This window comes from Papio anubis, chromosome 8 (assembly GCF_008728515.1).
Source record: "Papio anubis isolate 15944 chromosome 8, Panubis1.0, whole genome shotgun sequence".
NCBI classification, from domain to species: domain Eukaryota; kingdom Metazoa; phylum Chordata; class Mammalia; order Primates; family Cercopithecidae; genus Papio; species Papio anubis.
Window position 1 is genome coordinate 62,963,805 of NC_044983.1, and position 20,064 is coordinate 62,983,868.

At 35.7% G+C, this 20,064-nt stretch overlaps 1 protein-coding gene across 5 annotated transcripts in view; it reads right to left on the reverse strand.

Moving 5' to 3' along the window:
- Nucleotides 1–20,064, reverse strand: part of ARFGEF1 (ADP ribosylation factor guanine nucleotide exchange factor 1) — a 144,946-nt gene that overhangs the window by 23,821 nt on the left and 101,061 nt on the right. For all 5 annotated transcript variants that reach the window (XM_009213136.3, XM_021942403.2, XM_031669602.1 and 2 more), the window contains 10 exons: nucleotides 18,960–19,088; nucleotides 17,551–17,709; nucleotides 17,155–17,305; nucleotides 11,516–11,606; nucleotides 6,880–6,920; nucleotides 6,616–6,785; nucleotides 6,100–6,251; nucleotides 5,790–5,962; nucleotides 4,673–4,833; nucleotides 3,549–3,679 (listed from right to left, as the gene is read on the reverse strand). In XM_009213136.3, the coding sequence (XP_009211400.1) occupies nucleotides 3,549–3,679; nucleotides 4,673–4,833; nucleotides 5,790–5,962; nucleotides 6,100–6,251; nucleotides 6,616–6,785; nucleotides 6,880–6,920; nucleotides 11,516–11,606; nucleotides 17,155–17,305; nucleotides 17,551–17,709; nucleotides 18,960–19,088 (1,358 nt within the window). The remainder of the gene's footprint in view (nucleotides 1–3,548; nucleotides 3,680–4,672; nucleotides 4,834–5,789; nucleotides 5,963–6,099; nucleotides 6,252–6,615; nucleotides 6,786–6,879; nucleotides 6,921–11,515; nucleotides 11,607–17,154; nucleotides 17,306–17,550; nucleotides 17,710–18,959; nucleotides 19,089–20,064) is intronic.

The window sequence follows — 20,064 nt, forward strand, 5'->3', positions numbered from 1 at the left end:
GAAGTCATTGTTATCATAGGAGATGACGGCTCCTTATGTGTTACTTCCCCTGAAGTAACACATCTTCCAGTGGGGTAAGACGTGGGGATGGAAGACAGTGACACTGATGATCCTGACTCTGTATAGGCCTAGGTTAATGTGTGTGTCTATGTCTTAGTTTTTAACAAAAGAGTCTAAAAAGTAAAAAATAAAAATAGAAATAGAAAAAAGCTTATAGAATAAAGATATAAAGAAAATATTTTTGTACAGCTGTACAATGTGTTTTAAGCTAAATGTTAATATAAGAGTCATGTTTTTTAAAATTTTAAAAATTATAAAGCAAAAAACTTACAGTAAGCTATGGTTAGTTTTTTACTGGAGAAAAACATCTTTTCATAAATTTAGAGTAGCCTAAGTTTACAGTGTTTATAGCCTACAGTAGTGCATAGTAATGTCCTAGGCCTCCTTTGCGTTCACTCCCCACTCACTCACTGACTCACCCAGAACAATTTCCAGTCCAGTGAGTTCCATTCATGGTAAGTGCCCTATACAGGTTTTATCTTTTATATCATGTTTTTACTGTACCATTTTTTTTTTTTTTTTTTTTTTTTTTGAGTCGGAGTCTCGCTCTGTCGCCCAGGCTGGAGTGCAGTGGCCAGATCTCAGCTCACTGCAAGCTCCGCCTCCCGGGTTCACGCCATTCTCCTGCCTCAGCCTCCCGAGTAGCTGGGACTACAGGCGTCCGCCACATCGCCCGGCTAGTTTTTTGTATTTTTTTAGTAGAGACGGGGTTTCACCGTGTTAGGCAGGATGGTCTCGATCTCCTGACCTCGTGATTCACCCGTCTCGGCCTCCCAAAGTGCTGGGATTACAGGCTTGAGCCACCGCGCCCGGCCATTACTGTACCATTTCTATGTATATATATACACATAGAATTTTTTTTTATCTGAGACAGAGTCTCTTACTGTCACCCTGGCTGGGGTGCAGTGGTGCCATCTTGGCTCACTGCAACTTCCGCCTCTCGGGTTCAAGCAACTCTCATGCCTTACCTTCCCGAGTAGCTGGGATTACAGGCGTGTGCCACCACACCCAGCTAATTTTTGTATTTGTATTTTTTAATTTTTATTTTTGAGACAGAGTCTCACTCTGTTGCCTGGGCTGGAGTGAAGTGGCACTCTCAGCTCACTGCAACCTCTGCCTCCCAGGTTCAAGCGATTCTCCTGCCTCAGCCTCCTGAGTAGCTGCGATTACAGGTGCGCACCACCACACCCGGCTAATTTTTGTATTTTTAGTAGAGAAGGGGTTTCACCATGTCGTCCAGGCTGGTCTCGAACTCCTGACCTCAGATGATCCGCCCACCTGGGCCTCCCAAAATGCTGGGATTATGGGCATGAGCCACCATGCCTGGCCAAATTTTTATGTCTTTAGTAGAGGTGGGGTTTCACCATGTTGGCCAGGCTGGTCTCGAACTCCTGACATCAAGTGATCTGCCCACCTTGGCCTCCCAAAATGCTGGGATTACAGGCGTGAGCCACTGCACCCAGCCTGTTTAGATATGTTTAGATACACAAACGCCATTGTATTAACAGCTGCCTACAGTACAGTAACATGCTGTGCAAGTTGTACCCATGGAGCAACAGGCTATGCCATCTAGATTTGTGTAAGTACATGCTATGATGTTCACACAATGTTGAAATTGCCTAGTAATGCATTGTACAGAACATATCCCTGTCATTAAATGATGCCTGACTACATCTGGGACTTTAATTTTTGGTATTTATCCCCAAATCTGGAGAATTTTGGAAGAATCAAATAAGAATGCACACGAGAAGTTCTTTCCACACAGTGTTATACCAATTATAGTGCTGCACTATTTGTTGTTGTTAAAGACAGAGAGTCTCAATTTGTTGCCTAGGCTGGAGTACAGTGGTGTGATCAGGGCTCACCACAGCCCCAACTTCCTGTGCTTAGGCAATCCTGCCTCAGCCTCATGAGCAGCAGGAACTAGATGGATGCCTACTATGCCTAGTTAACTTTTTGTTCAAAGAGATGGGGTCTCACTATGTTGCCTAGGTTGGTTTCAAACAGTCCTCCCACCTTGACCTCCCAAAGTGCTGGGATTACAGATGTGAGCCACAGCATCCGGCCCACATTTTAAAATGGAAGCTAAATAGCAGGCCATACATATCCTGGGATGAGGTAGGAAAAATCAAAGGCCATCACTGAACAAAGTTTACTGATCTTTTCCCTCTCCTTTACTAACTAGAACACACATATCATCTTTAACAACTAGTATCTACCCATAATCTGAACATGGAATATGGTGAGAAATAAGGTATCACAGTGCCAAGCAACAGAAGGCTAAGAAAGCAGGTGAATCCTCCATCAAACAGACTTCTACAAATAAATAAAGGGTGAGGGGAGAGGGTGCTGAGTTTTCATGACCTGCTAGTCATGATACGTTAGCCGCTCCACTGAGGCAGCTGGACAACTGAAATGGGGCTATCTTGAATTTCAACAATTTCCTAACAGGCCCACTGATAAACAATCCACTGTGTCTAAATATAAAATAAACTCTTTTTCTATAGTGCTCTCATAATTAAAATTCCTAAGGGTTAAGTCCTATTTTGGATTATCTATTTCATAAGAATTTCTGTTGTAACAAATAATACTATAAAAATGAAAAATTTCTTGAGATGTAAGTCAAATTTAACCTTGGTGGGGCATGGGTGTGGTTCTGGCATAAGGTGAAAAAGAAGAGATTCATTCTGTGCTACCTTTAGAAATTCAAAAAATTTGATAAAGTTACACATCCAAATAACAGAAGATTCTTCCAAATGAGAAGGGAAGATTCCTAAAAGATTTTGTTTACCATAAAATTGAACTCACGGTGCGTTTAGAGGTTGACAGATATTAGGACACACAAGCTGGCCATTTCAATGTGGCAAAGTACAGGGTAAAAAACTACTATGGGAGTCCTGTGAGCTGTGACCTAAGAACAGTGTGTTAAGCACTTGGCCAGTCACATAATACCCGGAATAGTTCCTTTACAGATTGACTATATGTTCATAATGATCTTTTATTGGCAATATACTTTTGAAAGAGTTCTATTTGAATAGTTCTATATTATTCCAAACTATGTTACTGATCAGATTACAAAAAGAAATGGTTCTTCACCTAAAACTCACCAAGGATGTGCATTTAAAAATTCTTCTATCGTTCATCAGGAAATAAAATAAATTTTGCCACTAACTTCAATTTATTATTGGAAACAAATATATGAAAAGACAGAATGTTTAAAGGATCAAATTAACTTAGAAGCTAAAATCAAAAGGAGGCTATAATCAAATATTTTAAAAACAATGTAGTATTTCCATTTTTATTTTGCTCTAGGTTAACATTTTAAAATAATATGAACATATTTAAAAATATACCTATCTACTAATTAATATATTTGACAAAACACTTGATTTTATGGTCTTTAACTGTGAGACTGTGTTTATAAAGAAGAGTTATGTGATTAAAGTCAAAATAAATTCAAAATTTTAATTACAAATATAGATTGTTACCTGGTTCTTACATCTAATTTGCATCTATTGATGATACAGGATAACTCAAAGAGAATTGGGAACCATCCTCTCACCCACACCCTGTCTTCAGGTGCCACGTTCATATCATCGCTTGTGTATTCCTTGAAAGCCTTCAAGAAAAAACGTAGGGTTATTAAAGGCAAAACATAACACCTATACATTTAATATATTAACTTCTCAAAAAATAATTTAAATGCTTCACAAATAACCAGTGAGCAATTTAATACACAATAATTTATAAAAAATGGGCACTATAACTGCTGACAATTTTAGTATACGTGCCACTGAAGCAGGCAAAATATAACTGCCTATAAAGAGCTCTGGACTAGCATCCAAAAGTTAGCTTCACTTTCAACTGTCACCAGTTTTCTGCATCATTACCCAGGTTAATTCAGGTTTCCATTTTTATCACTTAAATGGTTATGATACCACACAGTCACATTAACCACACTGGGGAAGTATGAAGGTAAAATGAGTTGACATATCTGAAACGTACCAAGCACCTGATCGGTCCATGTTAGTATGGAATAAAATCTTATTACCAAATCTACGATACATCACTTTGTCTTATGATAGTTACAAAGACAGATTTAAATATGCAAGTTAAATATGGCAGCTAGATTTTCAATTCAACCTTTTACTTCAGAGCTTAAGCCTATTCTCATCCATAGTCAGTCAGCTTCAGTATTACACAGCACAGACAGACAAGATGCACTGTAGGGAATGGTTACAAACACAGGCTGGGGCTCAAACCCTAGCTCTACTTTACTAGCCCTGAAACTATGGGCACATTTTGAAACTTCTCTGTGCCTCCCTCAGTTTCTTTATCCGTATGGGGCTATAACACTATCTATCCCATAAAGTCATTAGAAGATTAAACAAGTTAATACAATTTAATGAAAACCACTCAGAAAAATACCCAACACTTTCAATAATGGTTAGTTATAATCACTAACCATCCTAACTCGGAATCAGGCTGCTCAGATTATTTTTCGAATTACTGAAAAATAAATGCTTCATATACCCTCAATTCCCAAACAAACTTAAGATTTCAAATTGGAAAGAATACTCTGCAAAATTTTGTTTACTAAATGACGCTATACCTGAGGTCTATCAGACACATATTTTGCACAATGGCGAATAAGTCGAATTGCTTCCATACTTGTGTCTGGGAAAGCTGCATTGCACGCAAATTCAGACAAACACTTCACGGCATCCTGGAAAGAATCAATGGTCGCTGGAAAGTGTTTTTCAAATACAAGGGCTAAAATAGAGAAAAATACATATTACCATAATTTTTCAATTATTCTTAGCTGTACCAAAAATACACCAACATCTAGATGTAATGCACTTCCTTAAAGGTTATTAAAGGCTCTGACATCCAACAGATATGAAGTTCAAGACTATCTTTCCCACTTAACCTGACTGTCCTGAGTGGTGAGAATAGTAAAACTTGTCTGTTTTGTTTACATTATAAACATAGCCCCTAATACAGTGACTGGTACACAGTACGTACCAATTCAACTTTGGCTGAATGAATATACAAAATTACTTAACCTCTCTGTATCTCGGTTTCTTGATATAAAATGGAAATAATCATAATATACACAGGATAGCTGTAAGCACTACACAAAATAATGTAAGTGAAGTGCTTAGCATAATACTTAAGCAAGCATGCAATAAATGACAGCTATGATGATGCCATGACTCTTGATGTTGATGGTCATCACTGTCATCTTCTATATAGGCTTAACTTATAATCTTAGTATTTCAGTCAGTCCCCCTTGAACTTAATGGGACTCCTCCTTGAAGAAGGCTGTGCAATGTACTTACTGGTCAAAAATAAAGGCTTTGCTTTAATACTCTGTGGGTCTCAAGACCATCTCCATCACTAGTTCTGTGACCTTACATAAACTGCTTAACCTTTCTGGGGCTGAGTTTCCTAATCCATTTTGAAAAAAGGGATGGATAATAAAGATGCTTAACTGTGAAGATCAAAGAAATTACGTGAAAAGTGCATACAGTATTTGCCATATGGTAAATACTCAATAAATGTTAACTATAATAGTAATTTAATTATTTTTATTTACTCTGGGGTTCTGTAGACAAAACTTGGTAAACTTAAAGGCCATAATCTTATTGTTACTTGACTCATCTTCCTAACACATTAAGGTTGCTTTTTTTTCCCTTTTACTTGAACACAGCTAAGACAATACTCACTGACAATGTGCCCAGTTGTTTGGAATGCAAGTTCCACTATGCTTTCATCTTGATCAGATGCAGCTAGATGAAATACAGAGAAAATGTTCTTCCATCCAGATCGAATGTTAGCAGCTTGAGAATTAACCATCTGTGCTATACACCGTACAACCATATCTCGAATTGTTGGAGACCTAAAAACATTAATATAATTGCTTAGATATGCAAACAGATAAAACTCATCAGTTTTTCCCCCTTTCTTCTGTTTTTCTCCCTGCTGTGGAAAACAACAAGATTTTCCTACTATTAAGCAATTCAACAAATATAGTACCTGTTCCGTTTCATTATATGTTCAAAAGGTCTTAAGAAATCCTTCTGGAATCTGAAATTAGCAAGCTCCCCTTTCTCTAAGAACTTCATTGACAACTGCCTCAAGGAGTCTACTGCAAAAATAGCTACATCTTCATTAGGATTACACCCAACCTGTAATGGTGACAGAAATAAAAGATGCTAATTAATATCAGCAGTAAAAATCTGCAATTCTTTATTTTTTGTCTTAGAAAAAGCATAGAATAGCATAGATAGGTAAATCCTAAGATTTTCCATTAAGGGATTAAATATGCTAAAAATATTTCTCAACAAGAAAAACAGACATTTTACATCAAATTCTTAAAGCCCAGAGTAATAATTTCTAAAAAGAAAAACACCATTCACAGGGTTTTCTAATTTAATATTAAAAAGTAATAAATAACTGCTTGGAAGGGAAAGAGGCTCAATTTGATTACAAAGACATTCTAAACAAAAAACATACTACAAATGTAAACAAATACCACACTTATTCAAATACCTTATTAAAATGATCTCCAATAACTTCCCAAATTCGAGACCACTGCAATCTTATTCTTCCCATGTTGTAATATGATATTTCTACTATTTTTTGTAGACTAAACATTCTTGGGTGTGTCGTGGAAAGTAATTCATCCATAGACACAGCACAGAGCCAACGGACAAAATCCACTGTAACATAAATATATTTATATTTTTTTAGCTCAACATTAAAGTTATTTTAGCCCAAAGCCAGTTCCGAAGTAGAATAAATGCCCATACTTACCAATAGCATTTCCATCTAGCCTTGTAGATCCTGTGAATATTCTAGGGAAAATAAAACACAATTTAAAAAATGTATAAATTACTGTTCTTATTCCAATTGAAAAGTATGTGGCATGGGGTACTAGCTATTTTTATGTTTTAAGGGAACAAAAAATTGGTACTCAAATGAGTATTTTTCATCATTTAGTTTAATAACAAGTGTAGTCTGGATGCTTCTCCCTCCCTTCCACCTCTACTCCATATGAACCAGTTTGCATTCAATATTATTATTAGAGTGAGTATATACTGCCGTAATTTTATTAGATTTACAAACTCCAGATAGATATGAGATTCTAAGAATAAGAAAAATATTAATTTGTAAAACTAACAAATAACTGGCATACTACAGATTCTTTCCTGATTATCGACTAGCATTGAAGTTCTTAAAATGAAAAACTTGACTCATTTTTACCAGTGAAGTATATTTGATTAGAAAGTTCATTTACACTAAAAGTGATTTAATATAACCTTGTACATAGTCTCAGTTTACCTAAGAATTGGCCAAACCACTTTCCTTAGGGCATTCAAATATTTCGAGTTAAGCTAACACTGCCTAGCTTTGCCCATTCTTCTTTGCTGAGCTCTTTTTTTGTTTCAAAGTTTCATAAACGATTTCAGCATAAACACATTAGTCCTCCTTTTTTAAAATCTGCATTTTTAACCCATATTCTGGGTTTGTAACCAAGAGTCTGAAGTCACTTTCAAGAAGGATGACATTCCTCAACTTAGAATGCAAGAAATATGATTTGCATGATAAAAAGGAAAATTTTAAAGACAGGAGCAGGTCACAGTAGTCACAGTAATAACAGTAATAGCTACCAATCACAAGGTGGGTTCTTTTCTAGTGTAGTATCAATATTCACTCATTTGATCCTTACAAAGCATGTACTATTAAACCCCCAATTTTATAAACACAGAAACCGAGGGATAAAGATATTTAATAACTTAAGTGCTAAAGCCAAGATTCAAACCAGGACAGGGTGATTACAGAGTCTATGCTATTAACCACTTTTCTATACTGCCTCACACTTACCTGAGCAAAACGTATATTCAACCCTTTAAATATATTCTCCTTTTTTCCTACTATCACAATCTACATGTTCTGAGTATATCATGATTTTTTAACCCTAGTGTCCTTGCATGTCTGTCTATGTGTCCTGGCAATGAGTAAAAAACAATACAGGAAAAACAGTTAGAAACTGGTAACACGATGACTCAGAATGTGAGTTCCTGCTAAAGAAATGTCTTAAGATTTTCTATATTGTTCTTGTCAGCAGAATGAAGCAGTAATTCCAAAATCTGGCAGAAAACACAATCTGGGGGAAAAATCAAAAGTAATATGGCCCCACTTAATCCAGGGATTAGACTGGACCCAGAAATTAAAGATATACAACGTCTACAGAGCTCTCACATAAACAAAAATGAAAACTGCCAGACTATATGAATTTGGTCAGCTGATTTCTCAAACTACAGGTATTCTCATGGAAGGCAATGGTTGTAAACAAGCCACCCACTAATAGAGTGAAAAGTAAATAGTATAGGAGAAGAAAAGGCACATAAACAAAAACAAAGAAAAAAAGAGTTTTTAACTGAGAAGAAAGCAAATGACAAACAGTACAGAGGTAAAGAAAGAACAAAAGCAGAGATGGAACCACACAGAAGGGAAGCAATAGATTCTGAAGGTGTTGAAATAACGGAGAACAAAGGCAACAGGAGAGAGAACTATCATCAGTAATAAGACAGGTTCTGTGGACTGGTGTGATGGTGGAAGGTCGGGGGAGCATCCATTCTGAGAAAGGGCATCCCAATTCCTACTCACTTCCATAGCCTCTGAGGGGGTCACTCTATTTCTAGTAATGAATGCTCCACTAAAGATAAGCCATATGGTAGAGCACAGCAGTCTGTGGGGGCATTTAAAGTCAAGCCTTAATATTAAGGCAAGAGAACAGAGCTGTGTTTCATAAAATCAGCCTATGAAATGGTTTCTACATTTTCCATAGAAAAAGCAAAGGACAGAAGCACAAGAACCTTGTTTACGAAAATTAAAAATAATGTGCTTTTTAAAAAGCATTAGAAAAAAAACATTGGTAAGATTACTGCTTCATAACATTATAATACAGATGAAAAAACAAAAAAAGGTTGGCAAAACTTTTGCAGATTCTGCATCAAATCAACTTTTAAACTGTATGCAATACACAAGCAGCCTATATTATCTTACCTGTAAAAGGTTTTTTCACAGTGAATATATTAGAGGTAACATTTATTTCTTAGGCCTAAATGAAAAGTATTTACGAGCAAAGGAAGTTGGGATGAGTTGTACATATTTTCTGATAGGTGAAATATTCCAAAGTGTGAGGTAAGCCAGTTTATAGCTAGATCTGGTATGTATAAAAAACCATAAAGAGAAAAACTACGATGCTAAATAACTGTTTTTTACCTATTAAAAATAAACTATTCATGGACAAAGTCTATCTCCTGCATAGTTTAGTAATATTCATTATGAAATTGGTCTAATTTAACAATGCATAAAAAATTCTATCCCAGCAAATGCTAGAAGATCAGTTATTCCCAGATTGAAGTGCCCAAAATTCTTCTCCTATATCCTAATAATACAAGATTCCTAATACAAAAATAAATAATTAGAAAATTTTATCACCTTAAAGTCTGTAATAAAATCTTATTTTTTTCTGTTGGTTAATAAACCAGAAGCTATAAAGAATTAAACATACAAAAATTATTTTTGTTTTTCTTTAGTTCCTGTACTTATAACAACAGGTTATGCAGAAAAATAGGCCTAAGGATAGGAAAATACTGTTTGCTGGATAAGTACAGAACTCTCCAGACTGATGCCTGACACTATTTTCACTACTGTCTTCACTACCAGTATTATCTCACTAAGTTGGGTAATGGACCAAAGTTTGAACATAACGATATGAAAATAAACTCAGATATTCAAAAAACATTTAATGGGAAAGTGAAATATACCACTTAAGAATAATATAACATTATAAGAGATCAAATATATAACTTTTGGTGTTTTCACTATAAGCAAAAACTTGCAATACTGAGGTTTTGTATAAAATTTGACATTGGATTTATGTTTGTAGAAGTATCTGGCAATGACAAGACTGTGATGACAAAGTACGAATAAAATGTATGCTAAGTCTCCTCTGAAATAGCATAAATTCTTAAAACAGAGAGGCATGTAATTTCAAATGAGTAATATGTCCCTCTGTAACAAACAGTGGATAGGAAGATAAATTAGAACTAGACGTGGTCACATAAAGTACATTATAAAAGCAGAAATAGTAGGTAAAATGTTGAATCATGCCTGAATAGATTCTCAAAATGACAGTGAAGATGATTTTTCTTGAAGGCAAGAAAATCATTGACAAGAAAGCTGGCCAGGTAGCAGAAGGGCTATTACATAGCTCTGCAGTAGTACATGTAGGCTGAAAGGTTAAGTATGCATGCTTATTACAAGCCTAGTTGTGGGAATGAGCAAGTTATTTAATCTTTTTCTGTCTCAGTTTCCTCATTTGTAAACTGAGGACAAGAATACGCATCTCATCAGGCTACTGAAAGGATTAAATGTAAAGCGTTTTCCAAGTGCCTCATCTGTGGCAAGCCTTCATGTTTGTTATATAGTAGGTATGAGATAATCTTTCTTCAATCTTCACAAAAAAACAGGCAAATGACTCCTCTTAAAAAAAAAAAAAAAAAAAAGCAAGTGGACATTAAGGATTCAAGGAAAAAGTTCCATGGAGTACTTCCAGGGTCAGTGGCCACTGAACTGAACATTCTACTTCTACCTGTACCTAGAGCAAAAAGTTTTATCTGAAGCAAAGTGAAATAATGGATTAGCATGAGTTTCCAGACTACCAAGGAAAGATTTGTACAAAATTACGTTTTTGAAAGTTTCCATCACAAGTGAGGGAGAGGGAGGAAGAAAATGAAAAAACATTGCTGTAAAATGTTTCAGTTTTGGGGGCATTTATCTGGAAAAAGCTAATCTTCAAAAGAACAACAGGAGATATTGTTCTACATGCTAGGCATTTTAAAATTGGAAATATTCTGTAGTAAATAAAGCATACTATGGGTTTTCTTTTAGAAAACAAACTAAAAATGGGGAATATGTGGTGATGTGTATAAAACATAAATTCTGAAGTCCCTTCCAAAAAAGTTTATAATGAGAATTGCCAAAAAACCTTTCATTTCATCCATAATGCAGTCTTTATTGTGGACCCAGAAAAATAAACTACACAACATTTTCAAATAGGGATAATAAAGGGAGTACGTTTTCTACAAGAAAATAAAACATTTGTATTCTTTTCCATCAAGGTTACCATTTCCTTAATGCCCATTAATATCTACTGTAACTTAAATGCCCACTAATATCTTATTGTAACTATGATCCAAAAAGCAAAATTATAGGTACTTCATCATCTAAATCACAGCATATCACAATATAATCTTATATTACTTTAGGAAAATGATTTTGGCAATAATTTTTTTTCTTTTTACCAATAAGAAAATACCTAAATGCTACAGAACTGAAATAGTAATCATCTGAAAAGCGAATAAAATGAATACCTTACCTATCTACAGCAACAACAACACTCTGAGAACTGGTTTCTCCAATGGACTCCTGAATACTTGCTATCTGTTTCCAGTCCACATTTCCTCCAACTACCACACATAAAAAAGAGTCATTTCAGTTTGAAAATAATTCAGTAGAAGAATACACTTAACAGTTCTAAAATATACTTCTGAAATCAACTGTTTTCCTAATAAAAGAATGTTTCAGGTGAACAATTCTTTTGGCATCAGTGACACTTATCAAGGCCAAATGTGCAAATGAACTTTACTAAGTAGTATACAACACATGGTTACAAGTCACAAACTATGTTTGTAAAGATCACACAAAGTAGGGGCACTGTGAATTTATATCACAAAAGTATAGATGTTAGATATAATTTCCCTTAATGTTTAAAGAAATGCAGCACTAATCCCAGTTCCAATGATACCTTCTGAGGATGATTCCAACTCCAAGTATTTAGACTTCCCTTGTCATTTAATCTCTAGTCCCCTATTTACAAAGGTTAGTTGAAAATTCTTTCTTTTTTTTTTTTGAGGCAGAGTCTCGCTCTGTCGCCCAGGCTGGAGTGCAGTGGCACGATCTCGGCTCACGGCAAGCTCCGCCTCCTGGGTTTACGCCATTCTCCTGCCTCAGCCTCTTGAGTAGCTGGGACTCCAGGCATCTGCCACCACGCCCGGCTAATTTTTTGTATTTTTAGTAGAGATGGGGTTTCACTGTGTTAGCCAGGATGGTCTCGATCTCTTGACCTCACGATCCGCCCGCCTCGGCCTCCCAAAATGCCAGGATTACAGGCGTGAGCCACTGCGCCTGGCCAGTTAGTTGAAAATTCTACCTGTATTTTCTAACACTCTTTTATTGAAAAGAATCATTTATCTTTTCCCTTGAAACTGGCTCCATGTGTTGGAGAGAACAACAATATTCCCAGTTTTCAAACTCTTAATTTTAGAATCACCTTTGGTATCCTCTTCCACTATCAATATTCAACTAGTCACTAAATTTTTCTTCTGATCTGTTTTTCATATCATCTCTTCATTTCCATTCCTACCTAGTTCTGGCCCTCATCATCTCAGTCCTAGATTACTGAAGCCATTTCCTCACTGATTTCCCCACCATTATTTCCCTCTTCAATCTCTCTTTCATCCCCCTGCAAGATTATTTCCTAAATCTTCTCCTTCATTTTGCTTACTGTTACTTACAAGGTAAAATATAAACTCTTTAGCCTAGCATTTAAAGCACTTCCCTTCAACTGTCTAGCCAAAATGTGCCATCCCTCAACTATCTAAAACTTACCTACCAAGACTCAATTTGGGTTCTCAACGAAAAGTTCCTCTCCATTGTTCTCATCTGCCTTTGAATTAAGCATTTACTTAGCTAAGTACTACTCAAATCAGAATTACTTTCATACAGTTTCATACAAATTATTTCAGGTGTGTTAATGTTGCCTTCATAACCAGATAAAAAGTTTCCTAAGGTTAGGAATCAAGTAATATACATTTTGTACTTTCCTACCTTACTCACAATTAAGTCCAAAGCAGGTGCTCTACAAACACCTGACCCGAGTGACCAAACACTCAATAAATGCCCTTCTGAAGGCAAACATAACAGATGGTATCATTTAAACCTGCTGAACTCAAATTCTATCCTAGGAACTGAATGATGTGAAAAAGATGTAACCCCTGTCCTCGAGTTAATAATTTACACCAGGAGAGGAGATAGATATGTTTATAATTAACTTCAATGCAATTAATGATTACTTCATGGCTGAAATGAACTAATTACATAGAATAAAAGTTTGCTAAATAGAACTAATTTTGATAGGGACGAGAACGGGGTGTTAGCTCATAGAAAGGGTTCACATATGATGAAATATTAATTCAACCTGGACCTAGAAGGATAACTATGTAGAAAAGGAAGGAGAAAGAAAAGCAACTGAGACAGAGGGGGCAGCTATATAAAGTAGTGGAAACATACAACTGTACATCACGTTTTCACATACTTGGTAGTATAGCCATAATGAAGGATTGGCAGACACTGGGAAGAAGGGAAACGAACAGTAGTAGGAGATAAAGCTGAAAACACAGACTAGAAAAAAGAATGTGAAGAGCCTTGACCCTTAGGTTTAATGTACTACTTTTGAAAACAGGGATTTATTAGATCTTTTAGAAGACTGATATGATCTAATCTATTTTCCAAAAGACAACACTGGTAATATCTGGAGAACATACTGAAATAGGAAAAAATATTGAAATCAGAGATAAATTAAAAGTCTACTCCTATAATACAAGTGAACAAGAATGAAAGCCTGAAGTAAGTGACACAGTATTGGGCTGGTAGGGAAATAGTTTCAAGGCAAACTCGACATGCACAGCATGTTACAGGAATTTTACAAAGAAAAACCTATGAGAAAAAAACAACACCAATCATGAGGTAACTTCCTTTGTGTATCAACAGGATATCCTTTTCACAGAGGAAATACATATATTCTGTGGGGGGGGGGGGGGGGGGGAAAAAATACACACACACACACACACACACACACGTGTCCTTTATATTTAAATGTCCTTTATATTTAAATATAAAAATTTAAAATCATTAATAAAAAATATTTAAAGGAGTCAAAGAATACATAAAATGTCTAGGAATCCATAGAACCCATTTCACAAATATGTGAAATCCCTTAATAAGAGTTTCAGTTTTGTCAAATTTACTCAAAAGCACACAAGAGAACAGGGATGTTAGCTCAAAGAAAGGTTTCACATATGATGAAAAATTCATTCAACCTAGACGTAGAAGAATGGTTATGTAGAAAAGCAGAAAGAAAAGCAATTACAATAGAGAGGGCATACTTAGGTTAAATAAAATTTTTTAAAGTGTGTGTCATGAATACTCTCTGACCATTTATGTGACAAAGCCATTGAATTTTTAAATGTTAACATATCTCTTGAAAGACCCACATGCAGTCCAGGTGCCATGGCTCATGCCTGTAATCCTAGCATTTTGGGAGGCCAAGGTGAGAGGATCACCTGAGACCAGGAGTTTCAAACAGGCCTGGGCAACACACTGAAATAGGAAAAAAAGAAACCATAGTGAAAGCCTGGGACAAGCTTTTACTTTACTAACTTTAATAAAAAAAAAAAAAGTTGAGTCCAGGAGTTGACTGTGCCACTGCACTCCAGCCTCAACAACAGAGTGAGACCTTGTCTTTAAAAAAAATAGAAAAAAAAAAGAATGCATATATTTCCAAAAAGTGAAAGTACAGACTTTTTTACTATCAGTCAGAAAGTATGATAAATATATACTCAACCCTATCAACTTGGTTACATGGAATACTCGGCAGAGATACCATTTATAAAAGAGGATATGGCCGGGCACAGTGGCTCACATCTGTAATGCCAGCACTTTGGGAGGCCAAGGCGGGCAGATCACATGAGGTCAGGAGTTAGAGACCAACCTGGTCAACATGGTGAAACCCTGTCTCTATTTAAAAAAATACAAAAATTAGCCAGGCATGGTGGCACACGCCTGTAATCCCAGCTACTCAAAAGGCTAAAGCAGGAGAATCACTTGAACCCAGGAAGCAGAGGTTGCAGTGAGCTGAGATCGCGCCACCGCACTCCAGCCTGGGCGACAGAGTGAGACTCTGACTCAAAAAAATAAAAAGAGGATTAGTTTAAAACTATATACATATATATATATGTCCACTGTATATGCAGACTAAACTGGCTTAACTGTACCACATCTTCTTCTAGCTTAAATTCTGATGACAACATTCTGCTCCAGAAAGCATCTGCTGTCTGACCTTGGGAGGCACAGGGGGACAAGGGTAGCCATTTGTCACATGGGTTGGCTGGTAACCAACGCGATGGCCCAACGGGAGGGCTCTGCCCAACGGGGCCAAGTCAACAGCCTAGCTCCTTCTAGGATGTAGATTCAAAAATGGAGCGTGATGAGTCAGGAGTGAGTAGAGAATGGTGCAGACCAAAAAGAAAAGTACATAACAGAGAAAACCTAAATAAGGCATAAAATAACTGTTACTGGTCTTGAGAGTGGCCTGGAAGGCTGAACTGTTTTTCACTTCTAGGCCTCAATGTGTGTATCTTTCTGCAAATTCCCTTTTTCTGAAGGGAGAAGACAGTTCATCTCATATCCTTGCAACCTAAGTAGCACGGTACATGAATTAACTTTAATTCATTTTCAAGTATACCAATAAATATTATCAGCAAGTATCATTATTTCTCATTTGACTAAAACTTCTAGAAGATATCCCACTGGTGTTTTATTTTTAGTGTAACCTAATTCTGTAGTTCTACTTGCCAAAACTCAGGCCCAGCAATTAACACCTGTCATTATTTTGGCATTCCCACACTCTCTAGGCCTTTTCAAAGTTACTGAACCAATCAGTGCACATTTACTTCCTTGCCTGAAAATAGTTTTCATCTGTATCTCATGTTACCCCATGGAGTAATTACAGTTCTAATGTACAGAGTTGGGCTTCCAAGTTATGTAAGTCATTGTGCAGGTGCTCAGGTAGTTCTAAATCTTGCTGCTAGATCACCAAAGTATCAAGTCTACACCTGCACCTCCCAGACCTTACAATACTGAAGTATCTATGCTACCATGGAGGGACAGACTGTACTGCTAGCTGCTTCAGTTGATTACCACCGGGAATTAGTTTTCCCCAGTTCAACTTGAAGCCATAATGTGGTTCTGGTTTTTACTTCTTTTCCTATGGATCCTTTATAAAGTTTGAAATTCTTTTGGGGTTTCTAAGAATTTGTATTGCTAGCAGCAACAGAGGAATCACTAAAAGATAGAAGATTCCTGCTCTAAGTAATGAGTCCAGATTGGTTAGAGGTGTGGGTTGGGGAGGGATGGAGAGAGAATACCTAGAAACTTCTAATATATCAGCCATTATGCTAAGTCCATTAATATATATTCTTATTTAATCCTAACAATTCTGTGATTAGATATTACTCTTAGTTTGCAAAAGCAGAAATCGAATATCAGCGAACTAAAGTAACTTACATATAATAAGGAAAAAATACAGAAGAATTCAAACCCAGAAATACTTAAGGTCAAAGTCTAATAAGCTGTTTCTTCCCTGGTGGAAGTCCTTCCATTTATGACTAAAAAATGTATTGCTTTTCATTCTTCTCTGTCCATTTTTGCTAATGTTTTCTTTTGTTCTACTGGGTTAAATGTGAAAGTTCCTGGTCATATTAAGCGCATGGGGAGCCACTGGGAGAGGCTTCAGACTGGCAGAAAAGTCTGGTTAAGCCTGCTCATTGCCTTAACAATTCTGAATGTGAATGCTTTCTCCAGCTGCCCCAACTATTACCTGATCCCAGCTTTCACACATTCAAGTTACCTGCTTATTCTTAAAAGCAGGTAATTAAAAAACCCTACGCACTGTATTTTTCTCCAACAACCAGGAAGAAGCCTGAAACTAAGGGTCATTTAATGTTGCAAACCAGACCAGGCAAAAAAGATTTAGTTCCTTAGTCATCTTACTTTTTCTCATAAGGTTAGACAAAAGGCATTTTATCTTCTCCCTCTAATTATATTTCATTACTACAATAAATTGACTTATAATGAGGAAGTTAAAAACAATTTTTGATACTTTGTAAAAATTCTCACCTAGCCCTAAACCCACAAATTCATCAGGAGCCTGATCTTTTGTTCCAGTAAGAGATCCTTCTCTGCCTCGCACTGTTCCAGAAATGTATCGAGGTTTCACTCCAGTTCCTATAAGCTGTGCCAGCTCCAACTGACTGATGCACTTCAGAATCTTAATTACAAAAAGGAAAAAAATGTTAAATTCCATGTTAAAAATATCTTCAAAAAGATTTAAATATATGCAGCTAGAATTTAAACACAGACTACATTATAGATTATTTTAAAAAGCTAAATGTACTTATTCGAAATGTACTAATTTTCTCCCCAAACATTTAGGCATTTCACTGATGGACTATTTAGCGTTAGCTCATCTTATAAACCAAATTGCAAAGCTGAAAATAAAGAAAGTGCTTATACCTCATGCCACGAATTTCCTAAATAATTTCCATCTGTATGAGCCACTGTGATAAGTGTTTTTATTGTGTCAATGTTCTTCTGTTTCATTTCAGTAATACCGGAACTCACTGTGAGTAAGGTAAATCTTGCCAGTGCCTGGACATATGCATCTCTCTCCAGCTATAAAAAAGAGAAAAGTATATTTACACAGTTGTAAATAAGAGCAGATTGATTAATTCCCCACCAACAAACTCTCTTTACTTGTTCAGTAAGTTTGTTTATTTATTTATTTATTTATTTTTGAGACAGAGTCTCGCCCTGTCACCCAGGCTGGAGTGCAATGGCGTGATCTCAGCTCACTGTGACCTCCGCCTCCCAGGTTCAAGTGATTCTTCTGCCTCAGCCTCCCGAGTAGCTGGGATTACAGGCGGCCACCACCATGCCAAGCTAATTTTCTGTATCTTTAGTAGAGGTGGGGTTTCACTGTGTTGGCCAGGCTGGTCTCGAACTCCTGACCTCATGATCTGCCTGCCTCGACCTCCCAAAGTGCTGGGATTACAGGCATGAGCCACCGTGCCCAGCCCTCCTTTCTCTCTCTTTTGCCTATTAAACCTCCACTCCTAAACTCGTAAGTTCAGTAACTTGTAACTTCAGTAAGTTTTACTTGTCATGAATTACATATAATTTCACAAAAGTTTTTTTTATTTTCATTCATTTTAAGATGACGCATGAAGCAGAAAAGACACATTTCTAAAATCCAAAGCCAGTGGTAGTGTCAAATCGAGACTTTTAGTGATAACCAATGAATTCATACACTAAAAAAAATTCATTAAGCACTTTTGTTTTGAATACTATGTAGATGAGCAAAAACACAATTTATACATTTGCTCATTTTCTCCACAACTACGCTATACTTTTTGCAAGCCATTGGCATTTATAATTAAATGTTGAATGCATTTTTCTTTTTTTAAAAGAAAAGTTCCTCAAAGCATATAAATTACTAGAAAGGACTTCTTTCATGAAAAGTATGTATTCAATATTTACATGTCTTAAAGATAACCTGCTCTTAGGCTTAAGTTATAAAATCATACATCCTTGTATATAAACTGATTCAATAAAATATTTTATATGTTTAAACAAGATGTTCAAATTAACATAGGAATTCAAAGTCTTGAAAACTTTTTATATAATCTTCAATAAGACAAAAAACTGTAACCGAAGTTATAATGATAAACTTTAGACAGATCAGTATAGAACTACCCCTTCCATAACAGCCTCTCAGAAGCTTAAACATTAAGATTCATTTAAATTCCATCATAAACTTGAAATTAGTTTTTAATGTCACACATAAAACAATTATTGTAATTTAAACTATTGTAATGGCATAATTAATGTTCCAAACTGGCTACAAAGACAAAATTCTCTGTTACCTGAATGCTGAAAATGCATGCAATTCTGATTGCACATCTTATACCTTCCAGGCAAAGAGAGGCTACTTCAGTATCATCACAATCTTGTAGACCCACACTGAATGCAGCCAGAAAAGGTGTCCAAGCCAACTACAAAAATTAAAAATTGTATTTTAATTAAAGTTTATGATAACACATTAATACTTCTCAAAGCTTTTAGACAATACAAGTTCTTAAAAAAAGAAATGAAATTCTTAGCAGTTATCTAGAAAGCTTTCTTAAATAAAGGGGGAAAACTATATAATGTTGCCTGGGCTTGAATAAATGGGAGAACAAAATAATAAATTCAATAGAGGACCTTAGACATATTTTAAGAACTGTACCTATAAATTATTCACATCAATTAAAAAATGGAAATAATCAATTTTCATAAAAATATTAGTTTTACCCGACTTCAGAACTCCTCTCCTTGTAAGCTTTGTCTCTTGCAATATTTCACATACTGTATTTCCAGTAAGATCCTGTTAATCATTTTCCTACTTGAAACAAACAACATTGTTCTCTTTTCTTTAAGCCCATTCCCTGAACATCATTTAGCCTAATTTTTAAAAAATAGTTAAATATTTTACATTGAGACCTAAGTGATATTTCTGGTTTTCAGTTGGACAATATTTAAAAAATAGTTCAATAAAATACTTCCTCATGATACACTGTGGAAGACAACAAATACTTATTGAAATTTTACCATTGAAACTTTGAATCCTGAATGAAGTTACAATATAAAGGAAAAAAGACGCTACTTTTTGGCCACTGAAAATTCTAATAAAATACATAACTTTGAAATGTCTGATGTAAAAGTACTCAACTGCTTTTAAGTGGTCATCATAAAGAAAAACTATATATAGCCATATAGCCATAAAGATGAAAAATGTTTCTATCAGTGTGCTATAGAAATTACAACCAAATTTTTAAAAGACCTATAAAGTATTTAGCATTACTAAGGAAAGCAATTACCCAGAGCTTTGTTTCTAAACTTCAGAAAGTTGAGAAGTAAACATTTATGATCTCTAAGTAAAGAAACATAAGCCATAGAACCTAGGTTCTAGTCTCAGTTCTGCCACTTATT